The sequence below is a fragment of the Chiloscyllium plagiosum genome, unplaced genomic scaffold (assembly GCF_037043375.1).
Source record: "Chiloscyllium plagiosum isolate Xiang-an unplaced genomic scaffold, Cpla_swu_hap1 HiC_scaffold_27, whole genome shotgun sequence".
In the NCBI taxonomy this organism is placed as follows: Eukaryota; Metazoa; Chordata; class Chondrichthyes; order Orectolobiformes; family Hemiscylliidae; genus Chiloscyllium; species Chiloscyllium plagiosum.
The window spans coordinates 91352441-91371057 of record NW_028270165.1 but is presented as its reverse complement, the minus strand read 5'-3'; the positions used below and the strand labels follow the sequence as shown (position 1 = coordinate 91371057).

Genomic DNA, 18617 nt, shown 5'->3' with positions numbered 1-18617 from the left:
TTATATCTAAATGTACCTACATTTCGAAGAGACGTTGCCCTATTTATAAGTAGAGACAATAGGTGTGAATTCTGTCTGTGTCCTAATGTTGAGTCAGACTGACATTTTTCTTAGAAAAGCTCTGCATTTAAATTACATTCTTGAGAAGGTAATTTATAGATTCGGGTGTAGGTTAGGGAGGATTGGCCGTGCTAAGTTACCCATAGTGACCAGGGATGTACAGGTTAGGGTGGATTGGCCATGGGAAATAGGAGGTAAAAACAATGACTGCAGATGCTGGAAACCAGATTCTGGATCAGTGGTGCTGGAAGAGCACAGCAATTCAGGCAGCATCCGAGGACAGGCAAAATCGACGTTTCGGGCAAAAGCCCTTCATCAGGAATAAAGGCAGAGAGCCTGAAGCGTGGAGAGATAAGCTGGAGGAGGGTGGGGGTGGGGAGAGAGTAGCATAGAGTACAATAGGTCAGTGGGGAAGGAGATGAAGGTGATAGGTCAGGGAGGAGAGGGTGGAGTGGATAGGTGGAAAAGGAGCTGCGCAGGTCGGACAAGTCCGGACAAGTCAGGGTTGCTGGAGGTTAGAAGCTCTGATGAGGTGGGGGAAGGGGAAATGAGGAAACTGTTGAAATCCACATTGATGCCCTGGGGTTGAAGTATTCCGAGGCGGAAGATGAGGCGTTCTTCCTCCAGGCGTCTAGTGGTGAGGGAGTGGCGGTGGAGGAGGCCCAGCACCTCCATATCCTCGGCAGAGTGGGAGGGGGAGTTGAAATGTTGGGCCACGGGGCGATTTGGTTGATTGGTGCGGGTGTCTCGGAGATGTTCCCTAAAGCGCTCTGCTGGGAGGCGCCCAGTCTCCCCAGTGTAGAGGAGACCGCATCGGGAGCAACGGATACAATAGATGATATTGGTGAATGTGCAGGTAAAACTTTGATGGATGTGGAAGGCTCCTTTAGGGCCTTGGATGGAGGTGAGGGAGGAGGTGTGGGCACAGGTTTTACAGTTCCTGCGGTGGCAGGGGAAAGTGCCAGGATGGGAGGGTGGGTCGTAGGGGGGCGTGGACCTGACCAGGTAGTCACGGAGGGAACGGTCTTTGCGGAAGGCGGAGAGGGGTGGGGAGGGAAATATATCCCTGGTGGTGGGGTCTGTTTGGAGGTGGCGGAAATGTCGGCAGATGATTTGGTTTATGCGAAGGTTGGTAGGGTGGAAGGTGAGCACCAGGGGTGTTCTGTCCTTGTTGCGGTTGGATGGGTTGGGTCTGAGGGCGGAGGTGCGGGATGTGGATGAGATGCGTTCGAGGGCATCTTTAACCACGTGGGAAGAGAAATTGCGGTCTCTAAAGAAGGAGGCCATCTGGTGTGTTCTATGGTGGAACCGCTCCTCCTGGGAGCAGATACGGCGGAGGCGGAGGAATTGGGAATACGGGATGGCATTTTTGCAAGAGGTAGGGTGGGAAGAGGTGTAATCCAGGTAGCTGTGGGAGTCGGTGGGTTTGTAGAAAATGTCAGTGTCAAGTCAGTCGTCACTGATGGAGAGGGAGAGGTCCAGGAAGGGGAGGGAGGTGTCAGAGATGGTCCAGGTAAATTTAAGGTCAGGGTGGAATGTGTTGGTGAAGTTGATGAATTGCTCAACCTCCTCGCGGGAGCACGATGTGGCGCCAATGCAGTCATCAATGTAGCGGAGGAAGAGGTGGGGAGTGGTGCCGGTGTAATTACGGAAGATCAACTGCTCTACGTAGCCAACAAAGAGACAGGCATAGCTGGGGCCCATACGTGTGCCCATGGCTACCCCTTTGGTCTGGAGGAAGTGGGAGGATTCAAAGGAGAAATTGTTAAGGGTGAGGACCAGTTCGGCCAAACGAATGAGTGTGTCGGTGGAGGGGTACTGTTGGGAACGTCTGGAGAGGAAAAAACGGAAGGCTTGGAGGCCCTGGTCATGGCGGATGGAGGTGTAGAGGGATTGAATATCCATGGTGAAGATGAGGCATTGGGGGCCGGGGAAACGGAAGTCTTGGAGGAGGTGGAGGGCGTGGGTGGTGTCTCGAATGTATGTGGGGAGTTCCTGGACTAGGGGGGATAGGACAGTGTCGAGGTAGGTAGAGATGAGTTCAGTGGGGCAGGAGCATGCTGAGACAATGGGTCGGCCAGGGTGGTCAGGCTTGTGGATCTTGGGAAGGAGGTAGAACCGGGCAGTGCGGGTTCCCGGACTATGAGCTTGGAAGCTGTGGGTGGGAGATCTCCTGAGGTTCTGTATGGTCTGGGAGATGATGGTTTGGTGATGTGGGGTGGGGTCATGGTCAAGGGGGCGGTAGGAAGAGGTGTCCTCGAGTTGGCGTTTGGCTTCAGCGATGTAGAGGTCAGTGCGCCAGACTACCACTGCGCCCCCTTTGTCCGCTGGCTTGATGGTGAGGTCAGGATTGGAGCAGAGGGATTGGAGGGCTGCGCGTTGTGAGGGTGAGAGGTTGGAGTGGGGGAGGGGGGTCGACAGGTTGAGGCGGTTAATGTCCCGGCGGCAGTTGAAAATGAAGAGGTCGAGGGCAGGTAATAGGCCAGCGCGGGGTGTCCAGGTGGATGCAGTGTGTTGGAGGTGGGCGAAGGGGTCCTCGGAAGGTGGGCGGGAGTCCTGATTGTGAAAGTAAGCTCGGAGGCGGAGGCGACGGAAGAATTGTTCGATGTCACGGCGTGTATTAAATTCTTTTTAAAATCTCTTTCTCCTGTCACCATCAAAATTTGCTCCCTAATCTTGAAACCCCAACGCTAGGGGAAGGACACCCGTCGTTCACCTCATCTCTCCCCTCATGATTTTGTAAACCTTGATAAGGTCACATCTCCACCTCCTATGCGCCAGTGAAACAGTCCCAGCCCATCCACCTAGATGCAGGTAGATCCATATCCAGTCATGATTGGTTCAATGCTGGTCCCAATTCTCTCTCACGGTGTCCAGGACAGCAAGAGACCACAAGACATAGGAGCAGAAATTAGGCCACCAGGTCTGCTCATTCCATTCTATCGTGGCTGATAAGTTTCTCAGTTATATTCTTCCGCTATAAGCAAAGTGAAAATGGAGGGAGTGAGTGTGGGATGGAGATTTTCAGCTTCCAGGGAATAAGAGAGGAAAGAGTTCACTATAAATTAGAATTTATGGGATCGGTTGATGAGCCGAGGAGTGTCAGTTGGAGTTTAATTTAGAGAAATCAGAGGTTTGCATTTTGGTCAAGCAATCCAGGCAGGACTGACACAGTTAGGGGAGTGTTGCAGAATAAAGAGACCTTGGAGTGCTGGAGTCTCATGTGGACAGAGTAGTGAAGGCGGCGTTTGGTTTGCTTTCCTTCATTGCTCATAGCATTGAGTATCGGAGTTGTGCGATCATGTTATACACACTTCCCACTCGAACGTGTTATCTGACTGCTTAACTGTTTTTAGTGAATATAATCCACACCTCCCACTGCTGTCATAACATGGTTTGTTTGGAAGCCCTAGCTTTCGGAGTGATTAGATTTATTTTAGATTTTAATACTTAGTGTGGAAACAAGCCCTTCAGCCCAAACCAACCCTTCGAAGAGCAACCCACCCAGACCCATTCCCCAACATTTACCCCTTCACCTAACACTACAGGCAAATTAGCGTGGCCACTTCACCTAACCTGCACATCTTTGGACTGTGGGAGGAAACCCACGCAGACACGGGGAGAATGTGCAAACTCCAAACTGACAGTTGCCCGAGGTGGGAATTGAACCTGGATCTCTGGCGCTCTGAAGTGCTGCTGCTGCTTCAGGTGGTTGTGGAGAATAAGATCATGATTAGATTATTTATAGCCAACGGAGTCCAGTTCATGGAGATGTGATACATTAAACAATTTAAATTAAATCTTCCATCTTTTAGAATGGAGTTCTGTTCTTTGGTATGTTAATCCCAGAACCTGTTTTCAGTAACTTTCTCAAGAACGTAATTTAAATGCAGAGCTTTTCTATCAAAAATGTCAGGCTGACTCGACATTGGGACCCAGACAGAATTCACACCTATTGGTGGGTAGGCTGGAACTTTTTTCACTGGAGCACAGGAGGTTGAAAGGTGAAGGTATCGGGTGCCTCATTAGCAAGTTTGCAGATGGGCATTCAGATTGATGGAATATCAGATAGTGAAGGGGACTGTCAGACGATACAGCAGAATATAGATCGGAGAGTTGGGAAGAGAAATGGCAGATGGAGTTCAATCCAGACAAATGCGAGGTGATGCATTTTGGAAGATGCAATTCAAGAGCGAGCTATACAGTAAATGGAAAGGTCCTGGGGGAAATTGATGTACAGAGAGATCTGGGTGTTCAGGTCTATTGTTCTCTGAAGGTGACAATGACTGTCAGTAGAGTGGTCAAGGCAGCATACAACACGCGTTCCATCATCGGACGGATTGAGTAAAAGAGCTGGCAGGTCATGTTAAAGTTATATAAGATTTTGGTTTGGCGCATTTGGAATACTGCGTACAATTCCGGTCGCCAGATTTCCAAAAGGATGTGGATACTTTTGGAGAGAGTGCAGAGGAGGTTCACCAGGATGTTGCCTGTTATGGAGAGCGCAAGCTATGAGGAGAGGTTGAGTAGATTAAGACTATTTTCATTGGAGGGTGGGTGTCCTGATTGAGGCTGAAAAACCATGAGGGGTGTCGACAGGGGTGGATAGGAAGAATTATTTTACCAGAGGGGAAGACTTAATTACTCAGGGTCACGAGTTCAAAGTCAGAGGAGTAAGGTTTGAGGGAGATATACATGGCAAGTTCTTTACACTGAGGGTGGTGGGTGTCTCGAATGCATCGCCAGCGGAGGCAGTAGGGTTGGGATCGATAGCGTCATTTAAGATGTATCTAGACAGAGACATGAATGGGCAAGGAGCAGAGGGATACAGATCCTTAGAAAATAGGTGGCAGGTTTAGATAGAGTATCTCGATCAGCATAGCCTTGGAGGGCTGAAGGGCCTGTTCCTGTGCTGTAAGGTTCTTTGTTCTCTTTATAGAGGTTTACAAAACCATGAGGGGCATAGATAAGGTGAACGGCATGTGTCGTTTCAAGATTAGGGAGCAAATTAAGGTGAGAGGAGAAAGATTTAAAAAACACATGAGGAGCACCTTTTTTTTAAACAGTGGTTTGTGTGGAATGAATGTCCAGAGGAAATGGTGGATGCAGGTTGAGTAACAACGTTTAAAAGACATTTGCATAAGTACATGAATAGGAAAGGTTCAGGGGGATATGGGGCAAACACAGGCAGTTTAGTTTGTGAATATAGTCAGCATGGACTAGTTGGGCTAAAGGGTCTGTTCTGTGCTGTCTAACTCTGTTACTGTTCTGTACTGGTCTTAAAATCATTTTACTTGCCTTCCCCCATAAACATCCACTTCATTGATGTTCTAAAATCAGATGAACTCAGCCTTGAATATATTCAATGTGCCTGTCCTCGGATGCTGCCTGAATTGCTGTGCTCTTCCAGCACCACATATCCAGAATATATTCAATGACCCCCTAACTGCAGGAAGACATCCCGACTTCTGAACTCAATTCCTCTTGCTAATATACCTCTTGCCTTGCTGATTGCTTGCTGCATCCGTCTGACAACTGGCAGTGACTGGTGTGGAAGGACGCTGAGACCACTTTTTACATCCACACATCATTCCTGAGGAAGGGCTTGTGCCTGAAACGTCGATTCTCCTGCTCCTCGGATGCTGTCTGACCTCCTGTGCTTTGCCAGCAGTGCACTTTTCGACTCTGACTCTCCAGCATCTGCTGTCCTCACTTTGACGTCAATCCATCAGGAACATAATGATTTTTGACTATGATTCTGTGAGAAGGAGCAAAGCAGTTTGGTTCCTGTTTGAGCACGTTTTCAGCAGCAGTGGGACTGGATGAGATACTACAAACTGACTACAAACCACTACTACAACTTCTACAAACTACTACAAACCGACCGACTCCCACAGCTACCTGGACTACACCTCCTCCCATCCTGCCCCCTGTAAAAACGCCATCCCATTCTCCCAATTCCTTCGACTCCGCCGCATCTGCTCCCAGGAGGACCAGTTCCAAAACCGTACAACCCAGATGGCCTCCTTCTTCAAGGACCGCAATTTCCCCCCCCCCCGACGTGGTCGACGATGCCCTCCACCGCATTTCTTCCACTTCCCGCTCCTCCGCCCTTGAGCCCCGCCCCTCCAACCGCCACCAGGACAGAACCCCACTGGTCCTCACCTACCACCCCACCAATCTCCATGTACAGCGCATCATCCGCCGTCATTTCCGCTACCTCCAAACGGACCCCACCTCCAAGGATATATTTCCCTCCCCTCCCCTATCAGCATTCCGTAAAGACCACTCCCTCCGTGACTCCCTTGTCAGATCCACACCCCCCACCAACCCAACCTCCACTCCCGGCACCTTCCCCTGCAACCGCAGGAGGTGCAAGACTTGCGCCCACACCTCCCCCCTTACCTCCCTCCAAGGCCCCAAAGGAAACTTCCATATCCGCCACAGATTCACCTGCACCTCCACACACATCATCTATTGCATCCTCTGCACCCGATGTGGCCTCCTCTATATTGGGGAGACAGGCTGGCTACTTGCGGAGCGTTTCAGAGAACACCTCTGGGACACCCGGACCAACCAACCCAACCACCCTGTAGCTCAACATTTCAACTCCCCCTCCCACTCCACCAAGGATATGCAGGTCTTTGGACTCCTCCATCGTCAGACCACAACAAAACAACGGTTAGAGGACGAACGCCTCATCTTCCGCCTAGGAACCCTCCAACCACAAAGGATGAACTCGGATTTCACCAGTTTCCTCATTTCCCCTCCCCCCACCCTGTCTCAGTCAAATACATCGAATTCAGGACCGCCTTCCTAACCTGCAATCTTCTTCCCGACCTCTCCGCCCCCACCCCAGTCTAACCTATCACCCTCACCTTGACCTCTTTCCACCTATCACATTTCCGACACCCCTCCCCCAAGTCCCTCCTCCCTACCTTTTATCTTAGCCTGCTGGACAAACTTTCCTCATTCCTGAAGAAGGGCTTATGCCCGAAATGTCGATTCTCCTGTTCCCTGGATGCTGCCTGACCTGCTGCGCTTTTCCAGCAACACATTTCCAGCTCCGACTGGATGAGATACTCTACTGTTGCAGGCCCTGAGTGCAGAACCTGGGAAGAGGAACTCACGGTGGGGAGGGGCTCCATACGCATTTGTGTGTGGCTGAAGCTTTGGCCATGGAGAAACCTGAGGAATCCCACCCCGTGGAGAAACCGTGGAAGTGTGGCGACTGCGGGAATGGCTTTCGTGCCCCGCCTTTCCCGGAGATTCATCGGCGCAGTCGCACCAGGGAGAGGCCATTCCCCTGCCCTGTCTGCGGGAAGGCCTTCAGCAAGTCCTCCAACTTGCTGACCCACCAGCGGATCCACACAGGGGAGAGGCCCTTTAGCTGCGGGAAGGCCTTCACTAATTCATCCACGCTGCTGAGGCACCAAAGAAGGGGGAGAGGCCCTTCACCTTCCCACACCTCTTGGGAAGGCCTTTATGCAGGTATATACCCTGCTGATCTACCGGCCGGTCCAAACGGGGGAGAGTCTCTCCAGCTGTCCCAAGTGCGGGAAGGCCTTCAGTGATTTCCCCCAACTTGCTGACTCACCAGCGGGTCCACAAGGGGGAGAGGCCATTCCCCTGCCCCGCGTGCAGGAAGGCCTTTACCCAGGCCTCCAACCTGCTAAGGCACTGGCGGATCCACAGATGGGAGAGGCAATTCAGCTGCCCCGAATGTGGGAAGGTCTTTACCCACACCTCTGCCCTGGTGACCCACCAATGGATCCACACGGAGGAGAGGCCCTTCAGCTGCCCCGAGTGCGGGACAGTCTTCACCCGCTCCTCCTACCTGCGGAGCCACCAGCGAGTTCACGTGCCATCGCAGGGTGATTGAAGGAATGATGGCTGAGTGCCATTATCGACTGAACTATCGACCCAGTTCCAGGGATCCCGGGTTCAATTCCCACTGCGACAGATGGTGGAATTGGAATTTGGTCAGAAATCTGGAGTTCAGAATCTAACAGTGAAACCAATGTTGGTGGGGTTGGGGTGGAAGAAATCCCCCATCTCATTCACTCAGTTCCTTTTTAGGGAAGGAAACTGTCATTGTGGGAGAGGATTGACTCAGTTGTCCCAGCTGCATCCTTTACCCGGTCTGGCCTACACGTGACTCCAGACCCACAGCAGTCTGGTTGACTCTACACTGCCCATCCAACTTACTTGGATACAGGATACGGGTTGAAATTGCTGAGTGAGGCAATACTTTCTCCGGGTTAAGGCTGTACCAAGGATCCAATTACAAAGGGTCAACTGGGTAGTGACCAATAATGAAGCAAGTGAGGGGTTGGAGGGGGTGTGTGCTTTTTGGCCTTGAGGTGTTTTTAAAAAATTTCTACTTTTTCTACACCTTTCTACTGAGAGATTCTGAAGCTGTAACAAAGTTGGGACGCCATAAAGATTACCTGAGCTTCACGCCGATCTCAGACTCTCGTTGAGAGCTTTGAACTGCAACTGTTTTTTTGTTTTTAAACTGCTCATTTATGACTTGATTGAGGTGTACAAGATGATTAGGGGGTTAGATAGGGTTGACAGTGTGAACCTTTTCCCGCGTATGGAGTCGGGTATTACAAGGGGGCATAGCTTTAAATTAAGGGGGGGTAGATATAGGACTGAAGTTAGGGGTAGGTTCTTCACTCAGCGAGTTGTAAGTTCATGGAATGCCCTGCCAGTAGCAGTGGTGGACTCTCCCTCTTTATGGGCATTTAAGCGGGCATTGGATAGGTATATGGAGGATAGTGGGTTAGTATAGGTTAGGTGGGCTTGGATCGGTGCAACATCGAAGGCCAAAGGGCCTGTACTGCGCTGTATTGTTCTATGTTCTATTTCTTACAGGTGAAAGTGAGAACTGCTGATGCTGGAGATCAGAGTCAAGATTAGAGTGGTGCTGGCAAAGCACAGCAGGTCAGGCAGCATCCAAGGAGCAGGAAAATCGACATTTTTCGGGCAACTTTGATTTTCCTGCTTCTCTGATGCTGCCTGACCTGCTGTGCTCATATCTTACAGCCTCCTGTTCTATGTTTCCAATGTTGTGTATCGGTTGCAGCAGTGAATGAGTAGCCAGTATTGTTAGAAATTGTAAATTTTTCAAGAGTGCAGGTACTACATCATGTCATCGGCATTGCACAGTTTCCTGGCAGCACTGGGAGGTGCGGGCTGTGTCCACTGGAAACTATGTGGAGGTGCTGCTGTTGGACTGGGGTGGATAAAGTTAAAAATCACACAACACCAGCTAATAGTCCAACAGGTTTATTTGTAAGCATGAGCTTTCAGAGCGCTTAATCAGGTAGCTGTGGAGCAGGGTCATAAGACACAGAATTTATAGCAAAAGATCACAGTGTCATGCAACAGATAGGACATATTAAACAAATCTAGATTGCAGATTAATCTTTCATCTTTTAGTATGGGTTGCACGTTTCAGTTCATTAATATGTAATCCCCCGAACTACTTTTAATTCACCTTCTTGAGATGATTCAAGGTTTTATAAAAATAGGTGACATCGCAGCTCAGATACTGCACAAAAGTGTCTGTATTCCAATCTTGAATCAGACTGGTTCTACTAACCAAAGCAGGAATTTATAAATATTACACGGATTGACTGTTTGCAGTTTGTATGATTTTTGAGCAAAATTGAATATATCTGCAAATATAATTCTGCAAATGGAAGTTCACTCCATTGACTTAAGTGTGACTGTATCTGCAGGAGTGTATGTACGTGCGTATGCGAGTTTGCGCATGCATGCTAATGAAATATGTGTGAGATGGAATATAAGCCTGTGAGATGGTGAGAGTGTTAGGGTGTGTACGTGTGTCTGACAGAGCAAGAGATAAAGGCAAGGGATTGCATTTTGCTAAAACAAGGAAGGGCAGGACTTGTATCATTAATGGTAGGGCCCTGCATGTATGGCAGAACAGACTCATGGGGGCGGGGGGGGGGGGGGTGGAGGGGTTCAGGTATATAAAGTTAAAAATCTCTCAACACCAGTTCATCGTCCAACTGGTTTATTTGGAAGCACGAGCTTTTGGAGTGCTGCTCCTTCATGGGATGTTTGTGGAACAGGATCATAAGACACAACCATCTGATGAAGGAGCAGCGCTCCAAAAGCTAATGCTTGCAAATGAGCCTGTTGGAGTATCACCTGGTGTGGTGTGAATTTTAACTTCGTACACCCCAGTCCAACATCTCCAAATCGGGGACATAGTTCTTTGGAAGTTGCATCATTGGTAGACAGGGTTGTGAAGGAGGCGTTTAGCACACTTTCCTTCATTGTTCACCCCGTTCAGTGTCGGAGTTGGGACATCACGTTGTGGTTGTACAGGATATTGGGGAGACCACGTGGAGAGGACTGAGTACAGTTCTGGTCGCCCTGTTGACGACCACAAGTTGTCGGGTGACCTTATTTCGATGTATAAAGTCATGGGGCGTGTAGGAAAGGTAAATATCACATGGGGAAGAAAGGGTGGCTCTCCCCTTTTCAACTTCTCTTGGCATTCAGACACTTAAATTCTGTCAGTAACAGCAGCATCGCCAGAGAGCAGACTGCGCGTGCTCGCCGGTACAAGGATGAAACCGCGCATGCTCGTCGCCTCACGCAAAGCACGCGTCGCGACTTTCTTCAGGTGGGCCAATCGGAAGCCTTGGAGGACCGGAAGGTGACTGGTCCTCCTGCCAATCAGAGCCTTCCTATTGTCTGAATGCAGAAGTTGCAACACGAGCTTCGGAAGCTGCTGCTGCTCTGTCTGTGAATGAAGAGTGAGTTTGTTCCAGACTGTAACCTCCCTACTCTGTCAACCATCTGTGAGTACGGCACTCTCTTCCCAACTCCTTTTCCTTTTTTTTCATTCTTGGATTCAATCTTTGACTTCCCTTTCCTTTCGGTTGCTGTAAATGAATGCACGGCGTGGACCGATTCGGGAAAAGGTTTTCATGAACAGAGAGTGGTTCATGTATGGAATGAATGTCCAGAGGTAGTGGTGGATGCACGTACAGATGCAACGTTTAACAGACATTTGGATAAGTACCTGAATGGGCACGGTGCGGAGGGATATGGCCCAAATACTGGCAAGTGGCGCTAGTTTAGTGTGAGAACATAGTCAGCATGGAATAGTTGGACTGAAGGGTCCGTTTCTGTGCTATCTGACCGTAACTGTTCTGTTGTGGTCTTAAAACCATTGTCTTGCATTCCATTTTAAACGTGGTTACTGTACCTGCATCCAACACACAAAGCACTCAAAAAAACCACCTCAACCACACAACATAAATATCCACACTTTGTTGTTCAAAAATCAAACGAACTCAGCCCAGGCATCAATGTGGACTTCAATAGTTTCCTCATTTCCCCTTCCCCCACCTCACCCTAGTTCCAAACTTCCAACTCAGCACTGTCCCCATGACTTGTCCGGACTTGTCCTACCTGCCTATCTCCTTTTCCACCTATCCACTCCACCCTCTCCTCCCTGACCTATCACCTTCATCCCCTCCCCCACTCACCTATTGTACTCTATGCAACTTTCTCCCCACCCCCACCCTCCTCTAGCTTATCTCTCCACGCTTCAGGCTCTCTGCCTTTATTCCTGATGAAGGGCTTTTGCCCGAAACGTCGATTTCACTCCTCCTTGGATGCTGCCTGAACTGCTGTGCTCTTCCAGCACCACTAAGTCAGAATCTGGTTTCCAGCATCTGCAGTCATTATTTTTACTCCTACCCTATCCAGTCATTTCTGCTGGTGGATGAGACCAGGCCTCAAGTTGAGGGGAGTAGCTTTTAGATTATATTAGATTACTTAGTGTGGGAACAGGCCCTTCACCCCAACAAGACCTCCCGAACCCCCTGAAGAGCAACCCACCCAGACCCACTCCCCTACATTTACCCCTTCACCTGACACTACTGGCAATTTAGCATGGCCAATTCACCTAACCCGCACATCTTTGGACTGTGGGAGGAAACCAGAGCACCCGGAGGAAACCCACACAGACAGTTGCCCGAGGCAGGAATTGAACCCGGGTCTCTGGCGCTGTGAGGCAGCAGTGCTACTCACTGTGCCACCGTGCCATTTGGGACAGATGAGGAACTGCTTTTCCTGGAGAGTAGTCAATCTATGGAATTCTCTGCCCAAGGAAGCAGTAGAGAGGCATCTTCATTAAGTATATTCAAGACACAATTGGATGGGTTTTCATGGTCAGGGAGTTAAGGGTAGTTGGGATAATGCAGGGAAGAAGAGCTGAGCCAGTGGATATATCAGCCACGATCAGCTCGGATTTCACTTGTCCACAGAGTAAGATATTGGTCTGTTCTCTGCTCTGCTAGATTTCTGCTGAAGCTTTGACCCCCACCCCCACACCTTCAGGAACAATAAAGCATTCAGTTATTCAAGACTCGAGCCACAATCTCCCAGCCTGTCAACCATCCAGACACAGAGTGTAGTCCTAGCTGGGAATCAAACAAGAAAAACAGAACAAAATTAGAAATAAATAAATGCTCATGCTTAATGTTTGTTCATGAGGAAGTAAACCAGAAATAGGGCTCTCCCACGATTCATATAGTGCCCCTCTTGAGGCATTCTCTCTCCCTGACATCTAACTATTCATACCCAGCTATGATTTAAAACAATATTTACACCAACAGAAATAAAGCATCTGTTATCAAATAGACATAGGGATATACAGCACAAAATAGACTTTTCTCTGTCTCATTCACACACACGTACATCCATGGGGGTGAATTTGTATTTGCAGAATTATATTTGCAGAGACATTCTAGTTTTCTCAAAAATGCACAATATACCAACTGTTCAATCCATGTAATATTTTGTAAATTGCACTTTGGAAATAGAACCAGTCTGACTCAAGATTGTGATACAGACAGACTCTGACTTCACACCTTTAATGCATTGTCAGAGCTGAGATGTCACATTTTGTTCTAAAACCTTGTTATCTCAAGAAAATGTCTTTCAGGAAATTCGGCGATTTACAAATGAATGATACGAGCAGCCCATACTAAAAGATGGGCTGCCTTATGATTTTATACTCCACAATCACCTGATGAATGAGCCACGCCCCGAGTGCTCGTCTTCGAGTCATAAAGGTGTACAGCACGGAAACCGACCCTTCGGTCCAACTCATCCATGCTGACCAGATATTCCAACCCAATCTAATCCCCCCCCGGCAGCACTCAGCCCATATGCCTCCAAACCTTTCCTATTCATATACCCAACCAAATGCCTCTTAAACATTGCAGTTGTACCCACCTCCACCACTTCCTCTGGCAGTTCGTTCCATATCTGCACAACCCTCTGCATGAGAAGTTGTCCCATAGGCCCCTTTTAAATCTTTCCCTTCTCACCTTAAACCTCTGCCTTCTAGTTTTTGACACCCCCCCCCTTAGGCTATTTGCCCTATCTATGCCCCTCATGATTTTATAAACCTCTCTAAGGTCATGAGGAAGGAGATGTCAGGACCTGGCACACTCTGAACCCTAACAGGGTGTTCCAAGTGGTAGTGCAAACATTTCAAAATGAAGTGGATGGCCATGGAGCTGTCCAGTACAGAAACAGTCCATCTCGTCCATGCTGACTAGATATCTGAAATTAATCTATCCTATTTACCAGCACTTGGCCCATATCCCTCTAAATCCTACCCATTCATGTACCCATCCAGCTGCCTTTTAAATGTTGTATTTGTACCAGCCTCCACCACTTCTTCCTGCAGCTCATTCTATACATGTACTACCCTCTGTGTGAAAAGGTTGCCCCTCAGATCTCTTGTTTCTTTCCCCCCTCACCTTAAACCTATGCTCTCTTGTTCTGGACCTCTCCCTCCCCCCACTGCAGGGAAAAGATTTTTGCCTATTTATCCTATCTATGCCCTTCATGATTTTATAAACCTCGATAAGGTCACCCCTTAGCCTCCAACACTCCAGGGAAAACAGCCCTAGCCTCCCTTTAGCTCAAATCCTCCAACCCTGGCAATATCCTTATAAATGTTTCTGAGCCCTTTCAAGGAAGGAAACCAGAATTGTGCGGAATGTTCCAAATGTGGCCTAACCAATGACCTGTACAGCCACAACATAACTTCCCAAATCCTATACTCAGAGAATTGTGAAAGTTTTCAAAACTTGCAAAAGACAACCGGGAAAGAATGGAGGGAAAAACCGAATCAGACCTGCTCACTCTCAGCAGGATCCCAGTGTTGTGAAAGATATTAACTTTCAGATGGAAGTATCCAAAATTCAGAGAGATGTCAGTCTTGATGTTTTTGCTTTTCTGCCCCTGTAAGATCCTGACTCAGCACCTTCAGGGGAATTAGTTAGAGCGGAGTGAGAACAGAGGGGGAGAGAGAGTGGGATGGTGCTTCAATTTTGTGGAATAATAAAAGAAAAGAATATTCCACAGAAAATAGAATTGCTTGTTCAGAATTTCTACCCTGCACTGACAGTGATGGCTTTTGTAATCTCTTTTTACAGCGTATTTGAAGATCTGATGGCCGGAAATTTCTCAATCAACAGATGAAGGACTTACGCCCAAAACATTGACTCTCCTGCTGCTCGGATGCTATCTGACATCCCTGTGCTTTTCCAGTGCCACATTTTTCGACTGACTCTCCAGCATTTGCGATCCTCACTTCGCCGTCAATGTCTGACAGTCACTCAGTCCACCAGGACCACAACGATTTTCGACTGTGATTTCTGTGAGAGGGATCAAAGCTTTTTGGTTCCTGACTGAGTACGTTTTCAGCATCAGTGCGACTGGACGAGAGACCCCACTGTTGCAGCGCACTAATTGTGGAGCGTGTAGCAGCTATACGACCTGGAAAGAGGAATTCACGACAGGGAGGGGCTGGAAATTCGATTGTGTGCGGCTGAAGCTTCGGCCATGGAGAAACCTGAGGAATCCCGCCCCGTGGACAAACGATGGAAGTGTGGCGACTGTGGGAAAGGCTTCTGTTTCCCGTCCGCCCTGAAGACTCATCGGCGCAGTCACACCGGGGAGAGGCCATTCCCCTGCACCGACTGCGGGAAGGCATTCAAACATTCCTCCCACCTGCTGGCCCACCAGCGGGACCACACGGGGGAAAGGCCCTTCAGCTGCCCCGATTGTGGGAAGGCCTTCATGTTTTTCTCTGCCCTGTTGGCCCACCGGCGGGTCCACACGGGGGAGAGGCCGTTCAGCTGCTCTGAGTGCGGGAAGGGCTTCAACTATCCCTCCGACCTGCTGAGGCACCAGCAGGTCCACACGGGGGAGAGGCCCTTCATCTGCTCTGAGTGCGGGAAGGCCTTCAGCAATTACTCCAACCTCCAGACCCACCGGCGGATCCACACGGGGGAGAGGCCTTTCAGCTGCCCTGAGTGCGGGAAGGACTTTACCCAGGTCTCCACCCTGCTAAGGCACCAGCGTGTCCACACGGGGGAGAGGCCCTTCAGTTGCCCCGAATGCGGGAAGGACTTTACCCAGGTCTCCACCCTGCTAAGGCACCAGCGTGTCCACACGGGGGAGAGGCCCTTCAGTTGCCCCGAGTGTGGGAAGGCCTTCAGCAATTCCTCCACCCTGCTGAGGCACCAGCATGTCCACACGGGAAAGAGGCCGTTCACCTGCTCTCAGTGTGGGAAAGGCTTCACCTGCTCCTCCAACCTGCGGAGCCACCAGCATCTCCACACGGGGGAGAGGCCCTTCAGCTGCCCCGAATGCGGGAAGGCCTTCAGCACATCCTCCACCCTGCTGAGGCATCAGCGGGTCCACACGGGGGAAAGGCCCTTCAGCTGCCCCGAGTGCGGGAAGGCCTTTACCCAGGTCTCCACCCTGCTGAGGCACCAGCGGGTCCACACGGGGGAGAGGCCCTTCAGCTGCCCCGAGTGTGGGAAGGACTTTACCCAGGTCTCCACCCTGCTGAGGCACCAGCGGATCCACACGGGGGAGAGGCCGTTCACCTGCTCTCAGTGCGGGAAGGGCTTCACCTGCTCCTCCAATCTGCTCACGCACCAGCGGGTCCACACCGGGGAGAGACCCTTCAGCTGCCCCAAGTGTGGGAAGGCCTTCAGCACATCCTCCACCCTGCTGAGGCACCAGCAGGTCCACACGGGGGAGAGGCCGTTCACCTCTCAGTGCAGGAAGGGCTTCACCTGCTCCTCCCCTCTGCCGGAGCACCAGCGAGTTCACGTGCCATCACAGGGGGATTGAAGGAGCGACGGCCGAGTGCCAATATCGATTGGACTATCAACCCGGTTCCGGGGACTCCCTGGTTCGAATCCCACCATGACAGATGGCAGAATTGGTATTCGGTCAGAAATGTGGAGTTCGGAATCTAACAATGAGACCGTTTCAGGGAGGGGGTGGTGCGGGGGAGAAAGCCCCCATCTGATTCCCTCTCTCCCTTGTTAGGAGAGGATTCACTCAATCGTTCCAGCTGCATCCTTCACACTGTCTGGCCTACACGTGACTCCAGACCCACAGCAGTTTGGTTGACACTACACTGCCCTCCCCCCACTTGCAAATGAGCGGGGAGAAACTTACCAGGATACAGGGTATGGGTGAAGTTGCTGAGTGAGGCAATACTTCCTCCGGATTACGGCTGTAACAAGGATCCAATTACAACCTGGTGCTGCCCAATAGTAAAGACAGTGGGGTGTGTGTGGGCTTTGATCTTGAGCTGTTTAAAAAGCAGCTACTTTGTCTATGCCTTTTTGCTGGGGGGAATCTGAAGCTGTAACAAAGTAGAGTCACAATAAAGGTTACCTGAACTTACTGCCGGGCTCAAACTCTCATTGAAAGCTTTGAGCTCCAAGAGGTTTTTTGTTTCAAGCTGCTCCTCTCTTTCAGCCTCCTGCACTGAGTTTCCAATGTCGTGTATCAGATGGAGCAGTGAATGAGTAGCTGGTATCGTTAGAAATTGTAAATCTTTCAGGTACTGCGTTGTTTCATCAGCATTGTAAAGTTTACTGGCAGCACCAGGAGGTGTGGGCTGTGTTCACGAGAAACGATGTGGAGGTGTCGGTATTAGACTGGGTTGATAAAGTTAAAAAAATCATACAATACCAGGTTACTGTCCAACAGGTTTATTTGGAAGCACTAGCTTTGAGTGCTGCTCCACAGCTACCCGATGAACGTAAGACACAGAACGTATATCAAAAGATCAGTGACATGCAACTGACGGAATATATTGAACAAACCTAGATGACTGTCAAGTCTTTCATCTCTGAGAATGGGTGCACGTATTGGTTCATTAACGTGTAACTGCCAGAACATCTTTTAAATCACATTCTTGAGATGACTGAAGGTTTTATAAAGAAGGTGACATCTCAGCTCAGACATTGCATTTAAAGATGTGAGAATTGAATCTGAAAATGTGTTGCTGGAAAAGCACAGCATGTCAGGCAGCATCCAAGGAGCAGGAGAATCGACGTTTCGGGCATGAGCCCTTCTTCAGGAAAGGGCTGAAGAAGGGCTCATGCCCGAAACGTCGATTTTCCTGCTCCTTGGATGCTGCCTGACCTGCTACGCTTTTCCAGTAACATACTTTCAGCTCTGATCTCCAGCATCTGCAGTCCTCCCTTTCTTCCTGAGAATTGAGTCTGTCAGTATTCCAATCTTGAGTCAGACTGGTTCTATTTCCAAATTCATAAAATATTACATGGACTGACTGCCTGGAAATTGTATACTTTTTGAGCAAAATTGAATACATCTGCAAATATAATTCTACCAATACAAATTCATCTCATAGAATTGTGTGTGGATGCATGTGAGTTTGTGTGTGAGAGTGTGTACATACTTGGTAAAGTGTGAGTGTGATGGAGTATAAGCCTGAGAGAGTATTGGGGGGTATACGTGTGTGTGTGTCTGAGGGAGAGCATGTGTGAGAGAGGTATTAATACAAGCAAGGGGTTGCATTTTGTTAAAACAAGAAAGGGCAGGACTTGTACAGATAATGGTAGGGCCCTGGGTCATGTTATAGAACAGACAGACATGGGGGGGAGTGGTGTTCAGGTACATAGTTCGTTGGAAGTTGCATCACAGGTAGACAGGGCAGTTAAGAAGGCATTTAGCAGCATAGCATTCATTGTTCACACCATTGAGTACAGGGGTTGGGACATCATGTTGAGGTTGTACAGGATATTGGTGAGGCCACTTTCAGAGTACTGAGTACAGTTCTGATGGCCCTGGAATCGGAAGTATTCTTATCACAGAGGGTTCGGTAAAGATTTGCCAGGACTGGAGGGTTTGAGTTATAAGGAGAGGCTGGGACTTTATTCACTGGAGCACAGGAGTTTGGGGGGGTGACTTCATTGAGATGGATAAAATTATGAGGAGTGGAGGTAAGCTGAATACCAAAGGGCTCGTGCTTAGCGTCGGGGAGCTCAAAACTTGGGGCCATATTACTTGAGGTGAGGAGAGAGATTTAAAAGGAAGCGGAGGGGCAACATTTTGAAAGAGAGTGATTTGCATGTGGAATGAACTTGGCGAGGATGTGGTAGATGCAGGTACAGTTACAACATTCGGATGGATATATGAATAGAAACGTT

At 49.4% G+C, this 18617-nt stretch overlaps 1 protein-coding gene across 2 annotated transcripts; it reads left to right on the top strand.

Annotated features, from left to right (window-relative positions):
- Positions 1–894: 894 nt before the first annotated feature.
- On the top strand, positions 895–16843 carry LOC148145000 (uncharacterized). Of its 2 annotated transcripts, none has more exons than XM_087975555.1 (2): positions 895–916; positions 14568–16843. In XM_087975555.1, the coding sequence occupies exon 2, from the start codon at positions 14977–14979 to the stop codon at positions 16276–16278; it is 1302 nt and encodes a 433-aa protein (XP_087831681.1). In that variant the 5' UTR covers positions 895–916; positions 14568–14976; the 3' UTR covers positions 16279–16843. The 2 variants fall into 2 exon arrangements, with proteins under 2 accessions (XP_087831681.1, XP_087831680.1); XM_087975554.1 differs by lacking the exon at positions 895–916 and adding an exon at positions 10647–10904.
- Positions 16844–18617: the final 1774 nt, after the last annotated feature.